Source organism: Sorex araneus, chromosome X, assembly GCF_027595985.1.
Source record: "Sorex araneus isolate mSorAra2 chromosome X, mSorAra2.pri, whole genome shotgun sequence".
Lineage (NCBI taxonomy): Eukaryota > Metazoa > Chordata > Mammalia > Eulipotyphla > Soricidae > Sorex > Sorex araneus.
The window spans coordinates 306,222,781-306,242,661 of record NC_073313.1 but is presented as its reverse complement, the minus strand read 5'-3'; the positions used below and the strand labels follow the sequence as shown (position 1 = coordinate 306,242,661).

General features: G+C 46.9%; 2 gene segments (V, D, J or C); both read left to right on the top strand.

The window, feature by feature from the left end:
• The first annotated feature begins 2,054 nt into the window (after positions 1 to 2,054).
• Positions 2,055 to 2,533, top strand: LOC101558670 (immunoglobulin kappa variable 1-39-like). The segment is given in 2 exon segments: positions 2,055 to 2,103; positions 2,214 to 2,533. Coding segments are annotated over 2 exon segments (369 nt in total).
• Positions 2,534 to 15,947: 13,414 nt separating this feature from the next.
• On the top strand, positions 15,948 to 16,427 carry LOC101545189 (immunoglobulin kappa variable 1D-13-like). The segment is given in 2 exon segments: positions 15,948 to 15,996; positions 16,108 to 16,427. Coding segments are annotated over 2 exon segments (369 nt in total).
• The last annotated feature ends 3,454 nt before the right edge of the window (positions 16,428 to 19,881 follow it).

Sequence of the window (19,881 nt, the reverse complement as noted above, 5' to 3'; positions counted from 1 at the left end):
GTCAGAATCCAGAGGTCAGAGTCAGAGAGAGAATCTGGAGATCTGGGATGGAGGAATGAGGGGCTAGGAAGGAAGAGTGCAGGAGGGGAGAGATGAGAGAGCTGGAGATGTTGGGAGACAGAGCAGGGAGCAAGATGGAGCACAGAGAGATAAGTGGGAGAGACAGTAGAAGACAGGAATGAGGGACAGTGTGAGACTAGAATGGGATCTCAGAGAGACTGGAACAGACATGTGGAGAGATTGACTAAATGGCAACTAATCAGCAACCAGCTTGGTCCTCGTTCTTCCTTCGCCTGCCCATCACCAACAGCCATCCCAATTCAGTCAATACACGGCGACTCGAGAGCACCCAACATGGGCATTGAGAGAGAGCTGCCCAGAGAGCCTGCGAACACACGTACTTCTGCATGCGTTATTTTTTACAGGATAGGACCCTTAGGATCCCGGATGCTGACTCACACAGCATGGCTCTCTATCCCAGCCCAGAGTGATAGTTCTCCCTGTGTGGTTCTATCTTCACTCCATACTGTATGCCCGCCCAACTTGTGGCACCCTGCATCCTATAGAGATGTTCGTCTACTGTCTGTGAATCCCATAAACTGTGAGGATGTCTCATTTGCTCTCCTGTATTGTTATCACCACAATCTTCTTAAGATATTGGGTCTTACATCTAATATCTGAGAGCCTCTGTGACTCTGGAGCATCATGAGTTTCAAGCAAGGGATACAACTGTGATGGGACAGAGAAAATTCAATCAGAACTCGATCAAGTTGGACTGTCTCAGCCACTGCACCCCAAGAGGGGATGAGCCTCACCCAAGAGGGGACCAGCAGAAAAAACCAGGTATGCGAGAACCCATGAGTGAGATCTCCAATCCTCCTTTGATCAGAACTAGGCCTCTGTCCCCAATTCCCCAGCTTTCCAGTAGCTCGGCAGTCACACCCATAAACTGCCCCTGGCACCATGTAATCTCATCAATGGCCAAGACCCAGAGACTATAAAGTAAAGCTCCCAGACAAGAATGATGCAGAATTTTCTGCAGGCGGCCACGCAACCTCTTACACTCCATCTTACTTACTTATCAAAACTATTACGGATTTTTTTAGTTTAAATGTACTTGCTTGTATTCTCTTATCTTGGGGTTAAATTGCTCCAGAATGAAATTCAACAACCTTCACACACTTCCCTTTTATTGTGGTGGGAAGGTGCTTGCTGGTGGGATTGTTTGTTCGAATATTATCTGAAATAAACGATTGTGAACTACTTCTATATTAAAATAAAATATATATTAAAAAATTGTTAAGTAGCAATTTCTCACAGAAAATAAACCAGCCATTGTTGATGGAGACTGACACCTCAGGAGACATGAGTTGGGGTCCACATTTGACCCCAGGACCTACATGGCCCAGAGCACCTGCAGATAAAAGCCTGACAGTTCCTGACACTGCAGCAACACAAAAGCTTTTCATCCATGGGCACCAGCATTGAACTGCTCATCCTGGAAGACTGAGTTATTTTTGAGTGACTTTCGGTTCTCTGAGCACTGAAAGAGAGTCCCCCTGCCTAAAAAAAGAAAATTAAAACATAAAATTTTAAACCCTTCCAAGATGCAGTTGTATATGTTGGTATTCCAGATCAAAAAAAAATATCTTTGTCTCAAATATATCCACAATTGTGATTTAAAGTAGTCTGTACAATTCCTGAGAATATCTGCGTGGCTGTAGTCTGTAAGAGACTGTCCCGGGGGCAGAGGGAGTAAGAACCCATGTCCTGACTCTCAGGAGACCAGGGACATGCCTTTCTGTGCTCAGGCTGGGGCCCTCCTGGGGCCCGGCGAGGAGCATGTTCTCTGTGGGCAAAGTTCTGCTTCCCCACAGGGACCCACACCCCTGACTTCCCTGCAGCTGGGCTGGTACTCACACACACCCTCCCCCCTCTGTCTGCCAGCCTGCCCAGCCCCCTCTCATTTGCAAGTCCTCAGAGCTCATGTCTGGACACTCAATAATAGTCTGTGTCCCCCTGCAGGGTCAGACTCTGTCACACCCAGAGTGGACATGAGGGCCCCTGTACAGCTCCTCAGCTTCCTGCTGCTCTGGCTCCCGGGTAAGGAGGGAAATGCGGGTTTCCATGAATGTGGACTTACTGGCTCTTTGGGGAAATTATCTCACTTATGATTCATGATAATGATGTCCACTTATATTTTTGTATCTCAGGTTCCAGGTGTGATATCCAAATGAGCCAGCCTCCATCCGTGTCTGCATCTCTGGAAGACAAAGTCACCATCACCTGCAAGGCCAGTCAGAGCGTTAGCAGTTATTTAGCCTGGTATCAGCAGAAACCAGGGAAAGCTCCCAGGCTCCTGATCTATAGGGCAACCAATTTAAGACCAGACGTCCCTCCCCGGTTCAGTGGCAGTGGATCCGGGACAGATTTCACTCTCACCATCAGCAGCTTCAAGCCTGAGGATGCTGCCACTTATCACTGTCAACAGTATGTTAGTTCCCCTCCCACAGTGATACAGGCCAGTACATAAACCCCCAGAGATCAGCTGTGTGAGGCTGGGCTGCCCCAGCTGCTCCTCCTGGTGCTTTCACTGCTAAGGGTGTGTCAGATGCAGCCAGGCTGTGCTGTGAGAGAAAGCTCTGGAACAAGTAGAATGAACATTTTTGTCTCCATTATTCCCCCTCTCATGCCAGCAGAATGGTCGTGACAATAGATCTGCTGAGTTTATTCATTGTAATTATTTTCCCTCAAGAATATAGGCAACAGGTCAAACAGAATTCATGCAAGAACAATCATTTTAGATGGTCCAGAAACCATTGTTTTAATAGATAGTTTAAAATATTAATGAAATTTTTCCCACATCCAAGTGCAATGTCTTTTTACTGGAGCAGTCTCGCATGGCCAATAAGAACCTTCTGATGTGAACTGAGGGAGAAACTGCATCTTGCCAAGGGGTTGGCACCTGCAGAGGTTTGGAGGGACAAAGTCATGCTCCCTTGATTGGGGATATTTGAGACTAAACTGCCACTGGGGGAGGGGAATAAATTTGATGACAGAAACAATGATGTTTTACACTTAATACCCTTGAATGTGAAATACAGTTTAAACCCTACTACACACAGTGAAGATTTGGAGGAAATACAGAAAACCAAGAGATTATATAAACGAATTAAATTTCAACATTGTGTATGGAGTTCAAAGTCTTGCTTTTTTGTCCTGATGAGAAAATACTCAAAGTCACAATGACTGTGCTTCCCTGCATGCCCAGGTTAAAAAAATTCTCAGTGAATGTAAATGGGGGGGAAACAATCAGCCGTGAGGACAGACAGCACAGTCCTATCCATAGGCTGATGACTTCCGAGGACGCCTAACTGGTGCAGCAGCTGTGGGTGTCAGAGTGAGTCTGGAGAGTTCTGGAAGGAGGCATGGAGCTGGATTAACAAGTCTACCTCAGGAGTCAGGAGCCCTCTGATCCCTGACATCTCCCAATTGTGCACCTGTCACTTCATATGCAGCTTCCTCTTCCTTCCTGAAGATTTTTCTGAAATTAGATCCATGACATGTGAAAATGAAAAAGCTAGCATTTAGCTCCTGGTGATACATATGCCTCCTGAATTCCTGGCTCCCTGTTAATGGTTGCCTCACAGTTAGCTGAGCATTTTATTATAAAGAGAAATCATTTTTAGCTTTGTGATTACAGATTGGCTTTGTGGTGTGTTTTGCAGCATGTGTTTCAAAGACTGATGTAAAATGTCTCTCTAGAATACTAGGAGGAGCATCTGAAATCATTTTAGCTGCTGTACCAGAAAACAGCCACTAGATGGAGGCAGACCCCATAACTAACCATGCAGGGAGCCTGGGTCTTAAAGCACAAAGACAGTAACTGAGCTAGTGTCCCATTATCAGTAGGGACAGTGGATCCTGTGGAAATGATGGGAAATGTGTGGAAGTAGCTCTCAGAGGCTGGGTTTTATTAAAACTATTATATTCTTGCAGCGTGAGCAGAAGTCTAGTAGTACCTGTCTGGTGGAAACATTAGTAGAGTTACCTCTTACCCACAGGTCCCAATTTATATTCTGAGATTTTTTTCATCAGGACTGTAGACAGGGAAGAAAAACCATCACTTATTATAAAGGCACAAGAGAGAGGATAAGAAGAGAGTATAAAGTGACGCCAGGGAACCCCCTCTGTCCCCACAGGCCCCCACCCAGGAGTACCCTATGAGGACAAAGAGAAAGGGGGGCTTCTGCTGACAGGAGGAGGGTCTCAGGGGAAGTTACCCTGAGGGAACTTGACTTTCACTCTCCAGCCTCCCAGAGTGTGAGAATCCCAGGTGGTGGGACTGGCCAAGGACATCTCAGCACCAGTAGCCATGAGATAACAGAGGACAGTCACCTCCTGTGAGCCCAAAGACACACACCTCCCTGTTCTGCTGCTCCTGTAAGGGTTGCTGTGGTCTCTGGGACCCTCTCATGGGCCCAGCACCAGGCTCACATCTCCCCCATCCCAGCCGCCCTTCCCAGACCCTCTCACCTCCTCCACCTGCACCTCCAGGGCTTCTCCTCTGCGTCCCTGATGGAGACTCCAGTGTGTCAGCTCCGACTCCCTGTCCTGACCTCACAGGCCCCAGATCATCCTGCTCACACAGGGGTCCTGGTGCCTTCAGAGCTGAGCCCCTGTTCTCCTCTTTCCTGCCACAGTCATGCTTAGTTCTAAGTCTTTGATGTGGATTCCTGTGCAGGACCCTCTTGGTGAGTGGGGTCCTGGGAAGCAGAATGCAGAGTAGGATTTTCTCTGACACTTGCTCACTGGGGCAGACACAGTTCTCTGGGAGCCAAACCCTTATAGCAGAAGTGACAATGGGGCAGGCAGGGAGCCCTCCTCACTGGGGACCCTTGGGAAGCTAGCAATGGACTGAGGGTGGTTTTGCCCTAAGAGCAGGCTGGCCCTGAGCCTCCATGCTTCTCCTGACAGACAAGTCACCTGATAGACACTGTCCCTGATCGCAACTCTAGAGAGGACCCTGTCCTCCAGATCCTGCCCAATACCTGCTGAGTCCCAAGATTCTAGAACCCCCATGTCACTCTGAGCCCAGAGCTGCGTCAAGCCCCCGCTGGCTCACAGAGGCCCCTGTGTGGGGACCTGCCCTTCATTCTGGACTGGGTGGCAGTTGGGCGAGAGGGCTGGGCACATTGTTGGTTTTACATCTTTGTGAAATTTGTATAAAAGGCAAAACCATACATCACAATGACTATCAATTTCACATATAGACAAACAGAAATAAACTGTTTAACACCACCTTCTGTTTTACTCCTGGAGAAAATGCCAGTTAATTTTCATTAATTGTCAAACAAAAAATTAATTCATCATTAACTGCAAAGCCCTGTAGGAGTAAGCAGCACACAGAGAGAGAGAGAGACAGATACAGAGACAGAGACAGAGAGAGAGTTTGTCCAGACTTTACCCTTGAAGTTTCCTGCTGATTGGCTCTGAGACAGTCCAGCCTCTGCTCTTCATTGAATGTGGAGGTGCTCACTCACTGTCCTTAATGTCTCTGCCAAACAATGGCTCACACGGTACGACCCAGGTTCCAATGACATTGCATTGAATACGTGGCTTCCTGTGAGCTCCCTGGGAATGCCAGGCCTCGATAACTCTTCATAGTCCTTGTATGTATCATTATTTACCGATTGTGTTTCTGTTTGTATGATTTTCAGCAACTGACACCGATGGACTGAGTTTGAGGGTGACAATCGGGTTAACTTTAGCAGGTACTGTTTTGTGATTAACTTTAGCAAGTTATGTTTTTGTATACTCCGGTTGCAGACAGGACAGACTTTACACTGTTCCAAAGACAGGGAAAGTCTAATCAAAGTTCCTCTGTGATGTATCAGAGAAAGAGCGGTAGAGTCACTTAAGGTGAGCTCACAAGAGGGGGCTTGGATGGGAGTTTAAGGACACCAGGGAACACGGCCCCCATCACACCCCCTTGCAGTTCCCACAGGCACAAATTCCAAGAGAGGCTTGTGAGGATAAGAAGAGGGAGAGGCTCCTGCTGACAGAAGGAAGGTCTCACAGGAATTGACTCTGGGGGACCTTGACCTTCACTCTCCAGCCTCCCAGAGTGTAAGAACCCCGTGTGTGTGTGTGTGTGTGTGTGTGTGTGTGTGTGTGTGTGTGTGTGAGTGTGGTGTGAGCCTCCAGCCTGTGTGTTCCTGTGAGGGGGCCTGAATTGATGCTTCACACCTGGTACCCTCTGAGCAGGTTCTGCCTCAGGGGCACCCAGAGAAGGTCATCCTGGGGCAACTTTCCTCCTTTTATTTCTCTTCTGACTGCTGAGGAGAACTCAGAAATTATTTTCACCTTGTCAGGCAACAGCTTGTTGATGAAACTGCTGATTGTTTAATATAAACTAAAAATCCATCAACCTGAATGTACCATCACCTTGATAGTTATGTTTTGGGTATCCTTTTGCTGCTCCACTCACAGGCCATAGGGAAAACAATGCGACCCTCCTCCTGTCCCCCTGGCTGAGCCTGGTTGTACCTGCAGGATCAACATGAGTGTTCAGAGCATCAGAGATTGAATCTAGCACTGAAGCTTTTGCTCAGACCATTCCCCCCGAGGCTCTGCAGGATGGTGACAGCTGCTCTGTCCCCTGCTCACCATCAGAGGAAGCTGCCACAGGAGCTCAGACAACCTCTTGTGCTAATCCTCAGTCTCCTGCTCCTGTGGTAGAATTCACAGTCCTAGGACCTCTGTGACAACAGGAATGTGTGAACTCCCTGTAGTCTCATCCTCCTTCTCCCACAGCCCTTCCCCTGGCCATCAGAACCACCTCAGGGCTGCTCCTCTGGAGCAGACAGTGCAAGCAAAGGTGTGTCTTATCTGAGCTGCTCGCCTGAGCACACACACTCAGTGCACAAGACTTCACATTTTCTGGTGTCCTTTTTAACTGAGGTCTCTTTCTCTCCGATCCTGCCACTAGCAACACTTATTCTGCCCTGTCTCAGTGAGTCCCTGTGCAGGATTGTCCTTTGGTAAATGGCTGATGGGAATCATGGATTAGGAATTGGTTAGAAGTTTGTTCATGGGGCCACAAGTGGTCCAGTGAGAGCAGAACCCTGGCAGCCTGAAAAATCAGTGGTGGATTGGGGTGTGTGTATGTTGGGTGGTAGGAGATCTCTCCTTCTGAGTCAGGTGTGAAGTCTCAAATGCCTCCGGAGGATCCTGTCCGGGGTCTTCAGAATGGGAGGCTCCTTGTGCTGCCTCCATCTGACAGAAGCACCGGGGGAGGTCCCAGTCACAGGCTGATCACTGGGAGGAAACCGTCTCCACTAGAATCCATGATCACTGTAGGGCTCCCCTGGGACCTTCTGTGTTACCGTCCATGAATCTCTCACCCAGCCCAGGACTCTGGAATTCTCAGAAATACAAAGCTACCAGTTGGGCAGGAAATTTATGGAGAAGAGTCCTCGGATATCATGAAGATTGACTTCAGTGATGTGGAGGGTCCATGGACCTTTCAATATTTTGCTGGTGTGCACACCCAGGGGCATTGTACTGAATGAAGAAACAGTGAATAAACGGGGGTAGGGTTACAGGTGGGGAAATCATTACTAGAATCTACACTGACTCCTCACCCAGCACTCTACCCTCACTAGCTCATTGGGGAGTAGCACCTGTCAGAGCCTAGATCCCAGGTTGGGCACTACCTTATGCCCACTTTGATGCCCTTCTCTAAGACCTACGAGTCATCCCTCTGTGGGTTATACACTATCCTTACTTGAGTCTCAATGCCCTCCTCTTGGGAATACTGAGAGCTCCCCAAAATTAGAGGATGTGTGTGGACGAATAGTACACTGGGTAGGGTATTTGCCTTGAATGTGGCCAACCCAGTTTCAATCCTTGGCATCACATAGGGTACCCCAAACATCCACGATGAGTCAGGAGTGATTTCAGAGTATAGATTCCAGAGTATAGTGCCAGGAATAAGCCCTGGGAACTGCTAGGTGTGGTCCAGAAGCAAACAACCAGGGACACCTGGTTCAGCACATGGGCTCAGGTAGCATATGCGCCGAGTGTTTATATTTTAATCCCCAGGTTCCCTGTGTGATATCCAGATGAGCCAGCCTCCATCCATGTCTGCATCTCTGGGAGACAAAGTCAGCATCTCCTGAAGAGCCAGTCAGAGCATTACCAGTTACTTATGCTGGTATCAGCACAAACCAGGGAAAGCTCCCAGGCTCTTGATCCATAGTGCAACAGTTTAGAACCAGGTGTCCCTCCCCAGTTCCGTGGCAGGGTTTCTGGGACAGATTACACTCTCACCATCAGCAGCCTGGAGCCTGAGGATGCTGCCACTTATTACTGTCAACAAGCTTGGAATATCCCTCCCACAGTGATACATGCCAGGACATAAACCCCCAGAGATCAGCTGTGTGAGGCTGGGCTGGCCCAGCTGCTCCTCCCAGAGCCTCCCCAGCTGAGGGTGTGTCAGATGCAGCCAGGCTGTGCAATGATGGACAGTTCTGGGACATGTCGAATGAACAGTTTAAGGCTCCATTATTCTCCTTCTCATCCCAGCAGCACCGGCCTAACAACAGATCTGCTGTTTGAGTTTATAGAGATTATTTTCCTGGAGTCAGTCAGTAGGTGGCAGTGTCATTCAGAGTTCATATGTGCTGGCCTGGTCACTCTAAAAGAGTGAGGAACCATGTTTTAAAGATATTTTTAAATAATCACACATATAGCCCCTCCAACTGCTCCTTTTTTTAATATTTTTAAAATTTTATTTATTTATTTATTTATAGTGAGCGATAGCATAGTGGTTGGGCGTTCGCCTTTCACACAGCCAACCCGAGTTTGATTTCTCCGCCTCTCTTGGAGAGCCCGGCAAGCTACTGAGAGTATCAAGCCCGAACGGCAGAGCCTGGCAAGCTACCCGTGCGTATTGGATATGCCAAAAACAGTAACAATAAGTCTCTCAGTGAGTGATGTTACTGGTACCCGCTCGAACAAATTGATGAGCAAGGGATGACAGTGACAGTGACAGTGACTAATTAGTGAGTCACCATGAGGGTACAGTAACAGATTTACACATTTTCATACTTGTGTTTCCCTCATACAATGTTCAAGCACCCCTTCCTCTACCAGTGTCCATTCTCTACCACTAGTGAACCCAGTATCCCTCCCACCTCCGAATCCCATCCCCCATCTCCCCCCCTCTCCCGCCCCTTCCTCCCAGCCTCTGTGGCAGGGCATTCCCTTTTGTTCTCTTTCTTTCCTTTTGGGTGTTGTGGTCCTCAATAGGGGTATTGAGTGGCCATCTTGTTAAAATGGTCATGATCCCGGAGACACACAAATGAATCTCGTAACCCAGAGGCTTTTGGCAGAAATGTCTCCAGGCTTAATTATTAAAATTTCAAAATTCTAAGATCATACATTATTCATAATCAGCAATAAATAACAAATTATCTAATGTTGCCTTTTCAGCAGGTCTGAGCGTTGAAGAAAAATTTCAAATAATAATGGTGGGACTGGTATTGAAATATTGAATGGAATGAAAGTAGAGGGGGAGTGATGTGGTAATTAACTGCTAAACAGGTAGGGAGAGGGGGTGGGATGGGGGATAAAATGGGGTTTCTGGTGGTGGAAAATATGCATTGGTGAAGGGATAGATGTTTGATCATTGCATGACCGAGACTTAAACCTGAAAGTTTTGTAACTGTTCTCACGGTGATTCAATAAATAAATTTTAAAATAATAATAATAATAATGACACATATTGCCACCACACTTCTGAGGACACATGAGCAGCATAATGGCCTTACACTAAGGGTGTCTCCCAGGGTGCATCCTCCCCTGCCGTGATGTCCTGTCTGATGTGGTCCAGAGGGAGAGATTGCAACTCACCAGGGGACAAACCCTCACAATCCTGCAGTTTGGGGAGGGGGGAGGAGGGAGCAGGTGGGACGAGATCTACTCCTTGACTGAGGGATTTTGATCCTGAAATCTTAATGGGAAATAGAACAATTTTAGTGACAGGAACTGTGGTATATTATCCTGGATACCCTTGATGTTGTAAAGCAGTGTAAACTTCATTTCAAGGTGGGGAGGGAGGAAATTCAGGCCAGTAAGAGGAAATATAGGAAAGGAAAATGTCAAGACCTTGTACTCAGCCCAAATTCTTATACTCAGGCCTCATGGAAAATACCCTGGATCACAGTGCCTGAGCTTCCCTGTACGGCCAGGCCTTGATGCTCTCAGAGGGAATGTGAATCTATGAAAATCACTATAACCTTAGCAAATTCCACATTATTGATGATATCTTCCCAGTCTAGCTGCCCAAAAGCCCACCGTTTATTTAGCAATATTGATTTTCCTTGGATTTGAATCCCTAGAATGGGTATTCACAGCAGAGCCTGGAAAGCTACCCTTGATGTATTCCATATGCCCAAAACAGTAACAATAGTGGGTCTCATTCCCCTGACCCTGAAAGAGCCCCCAATATGCCAGTGGGCTATGCTAACATGCAACATGGACAAATGGAGACATTACTGGCACCTGCCTGAGCAAATCAATGAACAATGGGACGACAGTGCTACAGTGCTTTATGCATAAACTCAAATCAATCATAGCAAAAATATAACTCAGAACCAGGAATACAGTTGAGCCGATGAGTTGGAGCACATGTTTTTCATGTCTGAGGCCCTGGGTTAGATTCGTGACGCCAACACATTAAACAGTGCTATCGGGCACTAACGGTTGGAATGTCACACTGGTTTCTAAAGCAGCCTTAAGGACAAACCTCACCAGTCATATCCATAGGCTGATGGCTTCCGAGGCTGCCTCAGTGGTGCAGAGCTGTGGGAGTCAGAGTGAGTCTGGAGAGTTCTGGAAGGAGGCATGGAGCTGGATTGACAAGTCTACCTCAGGAGTCAGGAGCCCTCTGCTCCCCGACACACCCCCACTGCTCACCTGGTATTTCACCTGCAGCTTCCTCTTCCTTCCTGAAGATTTTTCTGAAATTAGATCCATGACATGTGAGAACCTAGCACTTAGCTACTGGTGACACACATCTCTCCTGAATTCCTTGTCCCTTGTACATGATTACTTCATGCTGGTTGAGAATTTTTTTATAAATAGAAATCATTTTTTGGTTTGTGCTTAGAGATTGGTCTTGTGTTGTGTATTACAGCATGTGTTTCTAAGACTGATGTAAAAAGTCTCTAGAATCACTAGGACCAGCATCTGAAATCATTTTAGCTGCTGTACTGGAAAACAGACACTAGATGGAGACAAACCCCATAACTGACCTTGCAGGGAGCCTGCATCTAAAAAGGACTGGGACAGTAGCTGAGCTAGTATCCCATTGTCAGTAGGGACAGTGGGTCCTGTGGGAATGATGGGGAAATGTATGTAAGTACCTGTCAGAGGCTGAGGTTTATGCAAATTATTGTGTTCATGCAGTGTGAGCAGAAGTCCAGTATAAGATGTGTGCTGGAAACTTTATTGGAGTTACTCCTTATCCTTATCTCCCCAATTTATATTGTGGCATTATTTCCTCAGGACTGTAGACAGGGAAGATAAACCATCACTTATTGTAAAGTAAAGTCACAAGAGGCAGGATACCAAGAGAGTATAAAGAGACACGTGGGATTCCCCTCTGTCCCCACAGGCACCCACCCAGAGAAGCCTGTGAGGACAAGGGCAGGGAGGGAGAGAGGGGCTTTTGCAAAAAGTAGGAAGGTCTCAGGGTAAGTGACTTGGTGGGACCTTGAACTTCCCCTCAAGCCTCCCAGAGTGAGAGAATCCCGTGTGTGTGGTGTGAGCCCCCAGCCTGTGTGTTCCTGTGAGGGAGCCTGAACTGTTGCTTCACACCTGACTTCCTCTGAGAGGGTCTGCCACAGGGGCACATCATGGTAGTGGGGCGAGAAGGGAAGACTGGGGCAAGGGAATTCACTATTTTCTTCATCTTCACCAGCTGCTTTTCTGCTTGCTGAGAAAAAGAGCCTTCGTATTCATCCTTGGCTTATGGGCTAAAAGACCAACATGACCTTTGAGAGAAAACTGTTGAATGTTTTGTTTTCTGATCAGAAAGTGGATCAGGATTCACCAGCCATGATCCAGAAACTCATGAAAAAATCTTCAAAGAAATCTAAAAGTTGCAGAGATTCTTCTGCACCCTTCGTAAGGCTGAGTCATAAGGGCCGCCTGCAGGAGGGTGGGTGAACCCCAGTAGCCCAAACCCTCCACACTCCACAATGGCCGCCATGCTCCTTGCAGGAGCCACTGCTCAAGACAAGCCTCTCCCAAAAACTTAATCTGATGAAAATCTCAGATATTTTGTGACTGAACTCTAAGCTTTAACAGAGTCAGAGTGGGCTACCGCCCCATCTCCCTGTGTTTCTGGAGATTTCAGAGGTCACACACATGACCCAAATCTGCCACCCACTTAAATATTTAACTGCAACTCTCTCAACCCATTACAAATTTTTGACTTCCTGAAGCAACATCTCAACACCACACAGATAACCCAGGAGTAGCACACCAGTGATATAATATGGACAACAACCAATTTCAATGAACAAAATGTAAACACAGATGGCTAATCTGTCACAATGTCATAGTGATCTCTTATACAAGGGTTTAATGGCTTCTTGGTGAGATACAGAAATCATCACTAACTTTCATCTAAGAAAACTTTTTGGATCATTCTTTTAGCAAATTATTTAAAACAAGCACTATGAAATGAATAACTGAGGACGTTCTATGGGGTTAAGCTGATCAGGTGCTTGTCATAATTGAAAATAATGGAGGTGGGATGGTGCAATGGTGGTGGAAAGGTGTTAGAACACAGAATATCTGTAAGAAATCATCATAAACAACTTTGCAAACCACAGTTTTTATAGAAAGTATAAGCGGAACACATCAGACTGAATGAACTAATTTCTAAGTATTAATATAGGGATGATCCTGTTTGCTTGTCCAATAAGATGTCAGTGGGGACACTCTGTGACCCCCTTCTAGCCTCCCTGAGTGCTTGCCAGGAAAGGGTCCCTGTCACCTTCAGGGCCACAAAGAGTGTTAGGGGCATGTCATCCTGAGGTAAGCCCAGTTAGGGGAGAAAGTACAGGGCTTGTGGTTTATGCCTCAATCCATCCAGGTAATTCCTGGTACCACAGTTTCCCCGAGAATATATGGAAGTCTCTGAGTACCACCTGGATGACCTTAGTAGGCCCAGGCATGGGCAGGGCCTGTGCCCTGGTGGCCTCCAGCACCATAAGCCCTTCAAAACTGTAAATCGTCAACTATTGCATTGACCTGGTTGGCTCAGTTGCCAAAATTGCCTAAAGGAACAAAACGTACTCCCAGCATTGGTGAGCTGCTACTGCACTGCACCCAGACACACAAATCAAATAATCAGAAAAACGTCATAATTTTATTCCTGGCTATAGTTGCTTACAGTCTATCCTGTTGCTAGGACTGGGAGAGTGAGTACAGACACAAGATTCTCACCTTCACCAGGACAGTGCTCCTGGTGACAGATATCCTACCTGTAGCACTTGTAGCAATACCTTTCACCCCAGCTGCTCCTATTCTGGGGCCTCTGTGGTCTTGGGCTCTCTGATAGCAACACAACATGGGAATAGCTCTGAAATCTCACTCTTCTCCTCCCATCCCCTTCCACCCTTCCTACACATTCTTGCGGCATTCATCTGCCTCCCTGAAGGAGCCCAAAGTGTGTGTGTGTGTGTGTGGATTCTCTGAATTTCTGTTCTGAACCATGACCTCAGATTTTCCTACATCACACTATGGTTGGATGAGAAAGAGTCAGGAAGGCTGCAAAGAGCCACACAGCGTCCTCACTGACATCTTAGTGTACATGCAGAAAGGACAACCCCTACATTAATAGTTGTAAATCAGTTCATTCAGCCTGCTGGGGTGTCTGCAGGTTTGGGGCCCAGGTTTCTCTTACATCCAGAATGCTATTGACCCCAGTTTTTGGTGATTGTGTTTCAGGGAGCAGTAAGTAGGGATTGCTTTCAAGCTCCCTCAGGAGGGCAGATGAGGCCCACAGGGAGCAGGATCCGGCTACAGGAAGAGCAATGGCGGCAGGGAGGGGAGATTTCTCCTGCTCAGTCAGGTGTGAGGCAGCAAATGGCCCTGGAGGGTCCTGTCCTGGGCCCTGCAGAAGGGGCACCCCAGGAGCTGCTCTCCTCTGACATAAGAACTCGGGGAGGTCCCATCACAGGCTGATCACTGGAGAGGAAACCGTCTCCTCTAGACTCCATGGTCACTGCAGGGCTCCCCTGGGACCCGCCACTTCCTGGGAAACATTCCAGACCCTCCCCAGGATACTCAGTACTTCAGCATGTGTATGTCCTGCTGACCTAGGGGTTTATGGGGGTCTGGTTTGGTCTGTCGGGTGCTGAATTCAGTGATAGGGAGACCAATGGACTAAGCAGGGAGAGCTGGGTGTGCAGTTCAAGGGACAGCCTCTACAGTGAAAGAACAGAGATGTTGATGAGGTGGTGGGTTGGCAACCTTAGAAAACCGGATGCTGACTCACGAAGCACAGCTCTCTGCAGCCCCAAGGGATACTTCTTGTGTGGTTGTATCTTCACGCCATACTGACTGCCCACCCCTTGTGCACCCTGCATCCCATAGAGATTTTTGTCTGCTGTCTGTGAATTCCATAAACTGTGAGGATGTTCTCATTTGTTCTCCTGTGGTGTTATCACCTCAGTCTTCTCAAGACACTGAGTCTTTCATCTGGTCTCTGACAGCTTCCTTGTTCTAGGGGCAATGAGAGATTTGGGATGAGACAGGGGATATTCACTGAGGAGCCAATAAAATTGGATGGTCTCAGCCACCCGATCTGAACACCTTCTCAACTGATCAGCTGAGGGGTAGAGGAAGGGAAGATAGGAGGAGAGTTCAAGGAGGGCAAGGAATTATCTGTTCTGTGTCATGAAATAGAGCTGGAAAGGAAACAAGGTTTTGAAGATGAGGAGGGTTGAAGTGGAAGTAGTGGGATAGTATCTCAGGTGAAGAAGTTTGGAGGGATGAGCAAGAGAATTGGTTGAACTATCTGATATTCTCTTGCTTCGGAAAAATTTTTGAATCAAGACCCCCAATTTTGTACAAACCTTTTCATTCCTTGCATTTCTGTCTGCTAATAAAAACAATTTCTCAGACAAAATAACACCAGCAATTGGAAAGGAGACTGACACCTCTGCAGACATTACCTGGGGTCCACATGTGAGCACAGAACCCACATGGCCCAGAGCACCTGCAGATAATCGCCTGACAGTGGCCGCCACTGCTGCACCACAATGGCCTTGCGTCCATAGTGCCCAGCATGAACTGCTCAACCCGGGTGGATGCCTAATATTCAGAGTGACTGTCAGGTTCTCTGAGACCTGAAAGAGTCCCACCCCCAACCCTCCCAAACACAAAAATTAAAAACATAAAATTTTAAGCTTTTCCCAAATACAGTAAAATATATTAGTATTCCAGGTCAAAAAAAAATCTCTTTGTATCAAGTATATCCACAGTGTGAATTAAAGGAGTCTGTACTATTCCTGAGAGGGTCTGTGTGTCTGTGGTCTGACAGAGCCTGTCCCTGGGGCAGAGAAAGCAAGAAGCCATGTCCTGACTCTGTGGAGACCATATGACCTGCCCTTCTGTGCTCACACTGGGACCCTCCTGGGGCCCAGGGAGGAGCATGTTCTCTGTGGGCAAAGTTCTGCTTCCCCACAGGGACCCACACCCCTAACTTCCCTGCAGCTGGGCTGGTCCCCCCACACACCCTCTCCTCCTGCCTGACCAGCATGCCCAGCCCCTCTCATTTGCAAGTCCTCAGAGCTCATGCCTGGACACTCAATAATAGTCTGTGTCCCCCTGCAGGCTCAGTGTCTGTCACACCCAGAGTGGACATGAGGGCCCCTGTGCAGCTCCTCAGCTTCCTGATGCTCTGGCTCCCGGGTAAGGAGGGAAATGAGGGTTTACATGGATTTGGACTGCCTGGCTATTCAGGGAAATTGTCTAACTTATGATTCATTATAATGATGTCCACTTATATATTTTTAATCTCAGGTGCCAGGTGTGATATCCAGATGACCCAGCCTCCATCCATGTCTGCATCTCTTCGAGACAAAGTCACCATCAACTGCAAGGCCAGTCAGGGCATTGGCATTGGGTTAGCCTGGTATCAGCAGAAGCCAGGAGAAGCTCCCAGGCTCCTGATCTATGATGCAACCAGTTTAGGACCAGGCTTCCCTCCGAGGTTCAGTGGCAGTGGATCTGGGGCAGATTTCACTCTCACCATCAGCAGCCTAGAGCCTGAAGATGCTGCCACTTATTACTGTCAACAGAGTAATAATCTTCCTCCCACAGTGATACATGCCAGAACATAAACCCCCAGAGATCAGCTGTGTGAGGCTGGGCTGCCCCAGCTGCTGCACCCAGAGCCTCCCCAGCTGAGGCTGTGTCAGGTGCAGCCAGGCTGTGCAATGATGGACAGTCTGGCACATGTCGAGGAACATCTTTACGCTCCATTTTTCTTCCTCTAATCCCAGCAGCACAGACATGGCAACATCTGCTGGTTGAATTTATAAAGATTATTTTTCTTAAGTAGTAGGCGACAGTGTCATTTTAATAATCACATATATGCCATCCCAGTTTTGAGGACACGTGAGCAGCTTCATAGCCTCACACTGAGGGCGTCCCTCAGGGTGCATCCTCCCCTGCCGTGATGTCCTGTCTGATGTGGGCCAGAGTCTGTGTTTCACCAGAGGACAAACCCTCACAGTCCTGTGGTGTGTGGTGGGGGGAGAGCAGGGAGTAGAAGACTGAGATTTACTCCCTTGTCTGACGGTTTTTGATTCTGAAATATAATGGGAAATGAAACAATTTTAATGACAGGATACTATCCTGGATACCCTTGAATGTGTAGAGGGGTGTAAACTTCATTTCAATGTAAGGCCGGGGGCAATTGAGGCAAGGAATCAGTTAGAAAAGGAAAATCATCACCCTGTACTTAGCCCAAAGTCTTATACCGAGGCCTCGTGGGAAATACCCTGGATCACAGTGCCTGAGCTTCCCTGCACAACTTGGCCTTGAAACTCTCAGAGGGAATGTAAATCTATTGAGATCATTATTATCTTACGAAACTCCACATTATTGATGATATTTTCCCAGTCTTGTTGGCCAGAAGCTCACCATTTATCTAGTAATATTGATTTTCCTTGGATTTGACTCCCTAAAATAACTGTCACTGTCACTGTCATCCCCTTGTTCATTGATTTGCTCGAGCAGGTGCCAATAGTGTCTTCATTTGTCCTGTCCCATGCTAGTGTAACCTAATGGAGTCTGCTCGCTCCAGGACACGAAGAGCACATTGCTGTTACTGTTTTTGGCATATTAAGTACGTCACAAGTAGCATGCCAGGCTCTGCCATGCAGTAAAATAGATAAATAAATAAATAAATAAACAAAATAAACGATGCAGCAGTGCACTCCAGGAAAAATTGTGTCACTCATTCCGGGAGCTTTCTTTTATAGTCTCTGAATCTTGGCCGTTGTTATGAATAATCAAACTTGTTATGAATAATCCACTAAAAATGATCCAAAGAAGTTTCCTTAGAGAAAGTGTGTGAAGATTGTTGTATTTTCCCCTGTTCCATTAAGCCCTTGTATAAGAAATTACTATTATGCTGTTAAAGTTTGACACTTGTGTACTTATATATATGCACTTTTTTCTCCCAAAGTTAGGTTACCTTCTACTTTACACCCCATCCAATATGGTGTGCTACTCTTGGTACATCAGTGGTGTAGTCTCATGGCCACAAATGTGCCCTTTATATCGGTATACACCCCATATGTCCGCATGCTTCCTACAAGCACAACCAGGAAATTCATTATTTCATTAATGATCGTGCCTTCCCTTATGTAACTTAGATCACTTCCCTTTTTACCAATATTAAATTGTTAATAATCTGAAATAAGGCCAATAAATGAGCTGATATAGCTAAGCTGAAGGTGGTTTCTGGGTGTGGCTTCCAATACCATTTAATTTCTTGATAAACTTGGATTTGAATCCCTAAAATCACTGTCACTGTCACTGTCATCCCGTTGTTTTGACCGTTTAATTTCTTGGTAAACTTGGTCCTAAGTTGCTGGGGTCCGGACAAAGGCACAGCATCAATTTGGGCGTACCAGGAAGTCTGAAGGCACCATCAGGCTTCTGATGCACTCGCTCCACAAGTGCAGGTTGACCTACTGGTGACACTATACCCCCAGGCACTGTTAGAATTTTACAAGAAAAAAAAATGTCCAACCCCATCAAAAATTGGGGAGAGGAAAGGAATAGAAACTTCCTCAAAAAATACAAATGGCCCAAATGAAAAGATGCTCTACATCACGAATCATCAGGGAGAGGCAAATCAAAACAAGAATGAGATATCCTCTCACACCACAGAGACTGGCACACATCAAAAAGAACAAGAACAACAAGTGCTGGTGCTGATGTGGGGAGAAAGGGGCTCTCACCCATTGTTGGTGCGAATGTCACCTGGTTCAACCATTTTGGAAAACAATATGAGCATTCCTAAAAAAACTAGAAATTGAGCTTCCACATGACCCAGCAATATCATTTCTGGGAATATGTGCCAGGAGCCAAAAAAACACACAGCAGAAATGCGGTGTGCACTTTAATGCTCATTGCAGCACTATCCACAATAGCCAGAATCTGAAAACAACCAGAGTGCCTGGGAACAAATAGAATACTACACAGCCACCAAGAAAAACAAAGTCATTAAATCTGCTATAAATGTATGGATGTTGAGAGTATCATGCTGAGTGCAACAAGTCAGAATGGGAACATAACATATGAAGTGACATTGGTGGCAAACATTTTAACTGCTTTTCAGAAGACAGACATCGAGATCTGTGTCACAAGTTTTATTTTCCACCTTTCATAAGCACAGACCAACCACTCAGAGCCTTTGCCAAACTGGTCCCGCCTGTGTGGCAGGAAGCCCCTGGGCCATGGATTTGCTGTTCCCTGAACACGGGCTCTGAGTCTCCCAGACCCTGGGCTCTGGCTCCAGCTGAGAACGGGAATGTGGGGGCTCAGGGGCAGGTGCCTGTGACCCGGGCACTGAGATGAGACCTTGGCTCAGCCCGTGCAGTGTCACAGCCCTGCCTGCTCTAGCACATCAATGGCACTAGCAAGACCTTGGGGACATGATCAGCACTGGGACACCTGGAGCTCAGTCTCCATGTCTGGGTTCTAATGCAGCTTTTGCGCCCAATATCCAGCTTCCTTCAGGGACTTAAGAGAGTCTCCATACGTGTCCAACAGCAGCAGGAAACCGGGAAGTTTCTAGATATCAGCCATGTGTAACATCCTCACTGACATGTGTATCACACACAGTTGGTTGAAGGGAACAGGAATAACTATTTGACCCTGTTTCCTGGAGATGTAGCTGAATTTTATTGTATAAGACCTCATGATTAATATGGCTAAACTGAGTAGAAAGAATTAAATTAGCCTTCTATCACTTATCATCTATCTCGTTGTTCATTGATTTGCTTGAGCGGGCGCCAGTAATGTCTCCATTCATCCCTGTCTTGTGCTAGTGTAGCCCAATGGTGTCTGCTTAATCCAGGAACACGAAGAGCCTCAAACCATTCATTCAGGGTTTTGATGAAGAAGCTTCACCATCTTATGGGTGGGCTTCCACACGTTCTTTTTAATGTCCCGTGGAATCCAGTCAGTAACAGCTCTAGTCCAGTGGTTGTCTTTAAATTGCATTACATGTCCGGCCCATCTGATTTTTGACACCTTAGCAATGAGACAGTGTCCCTG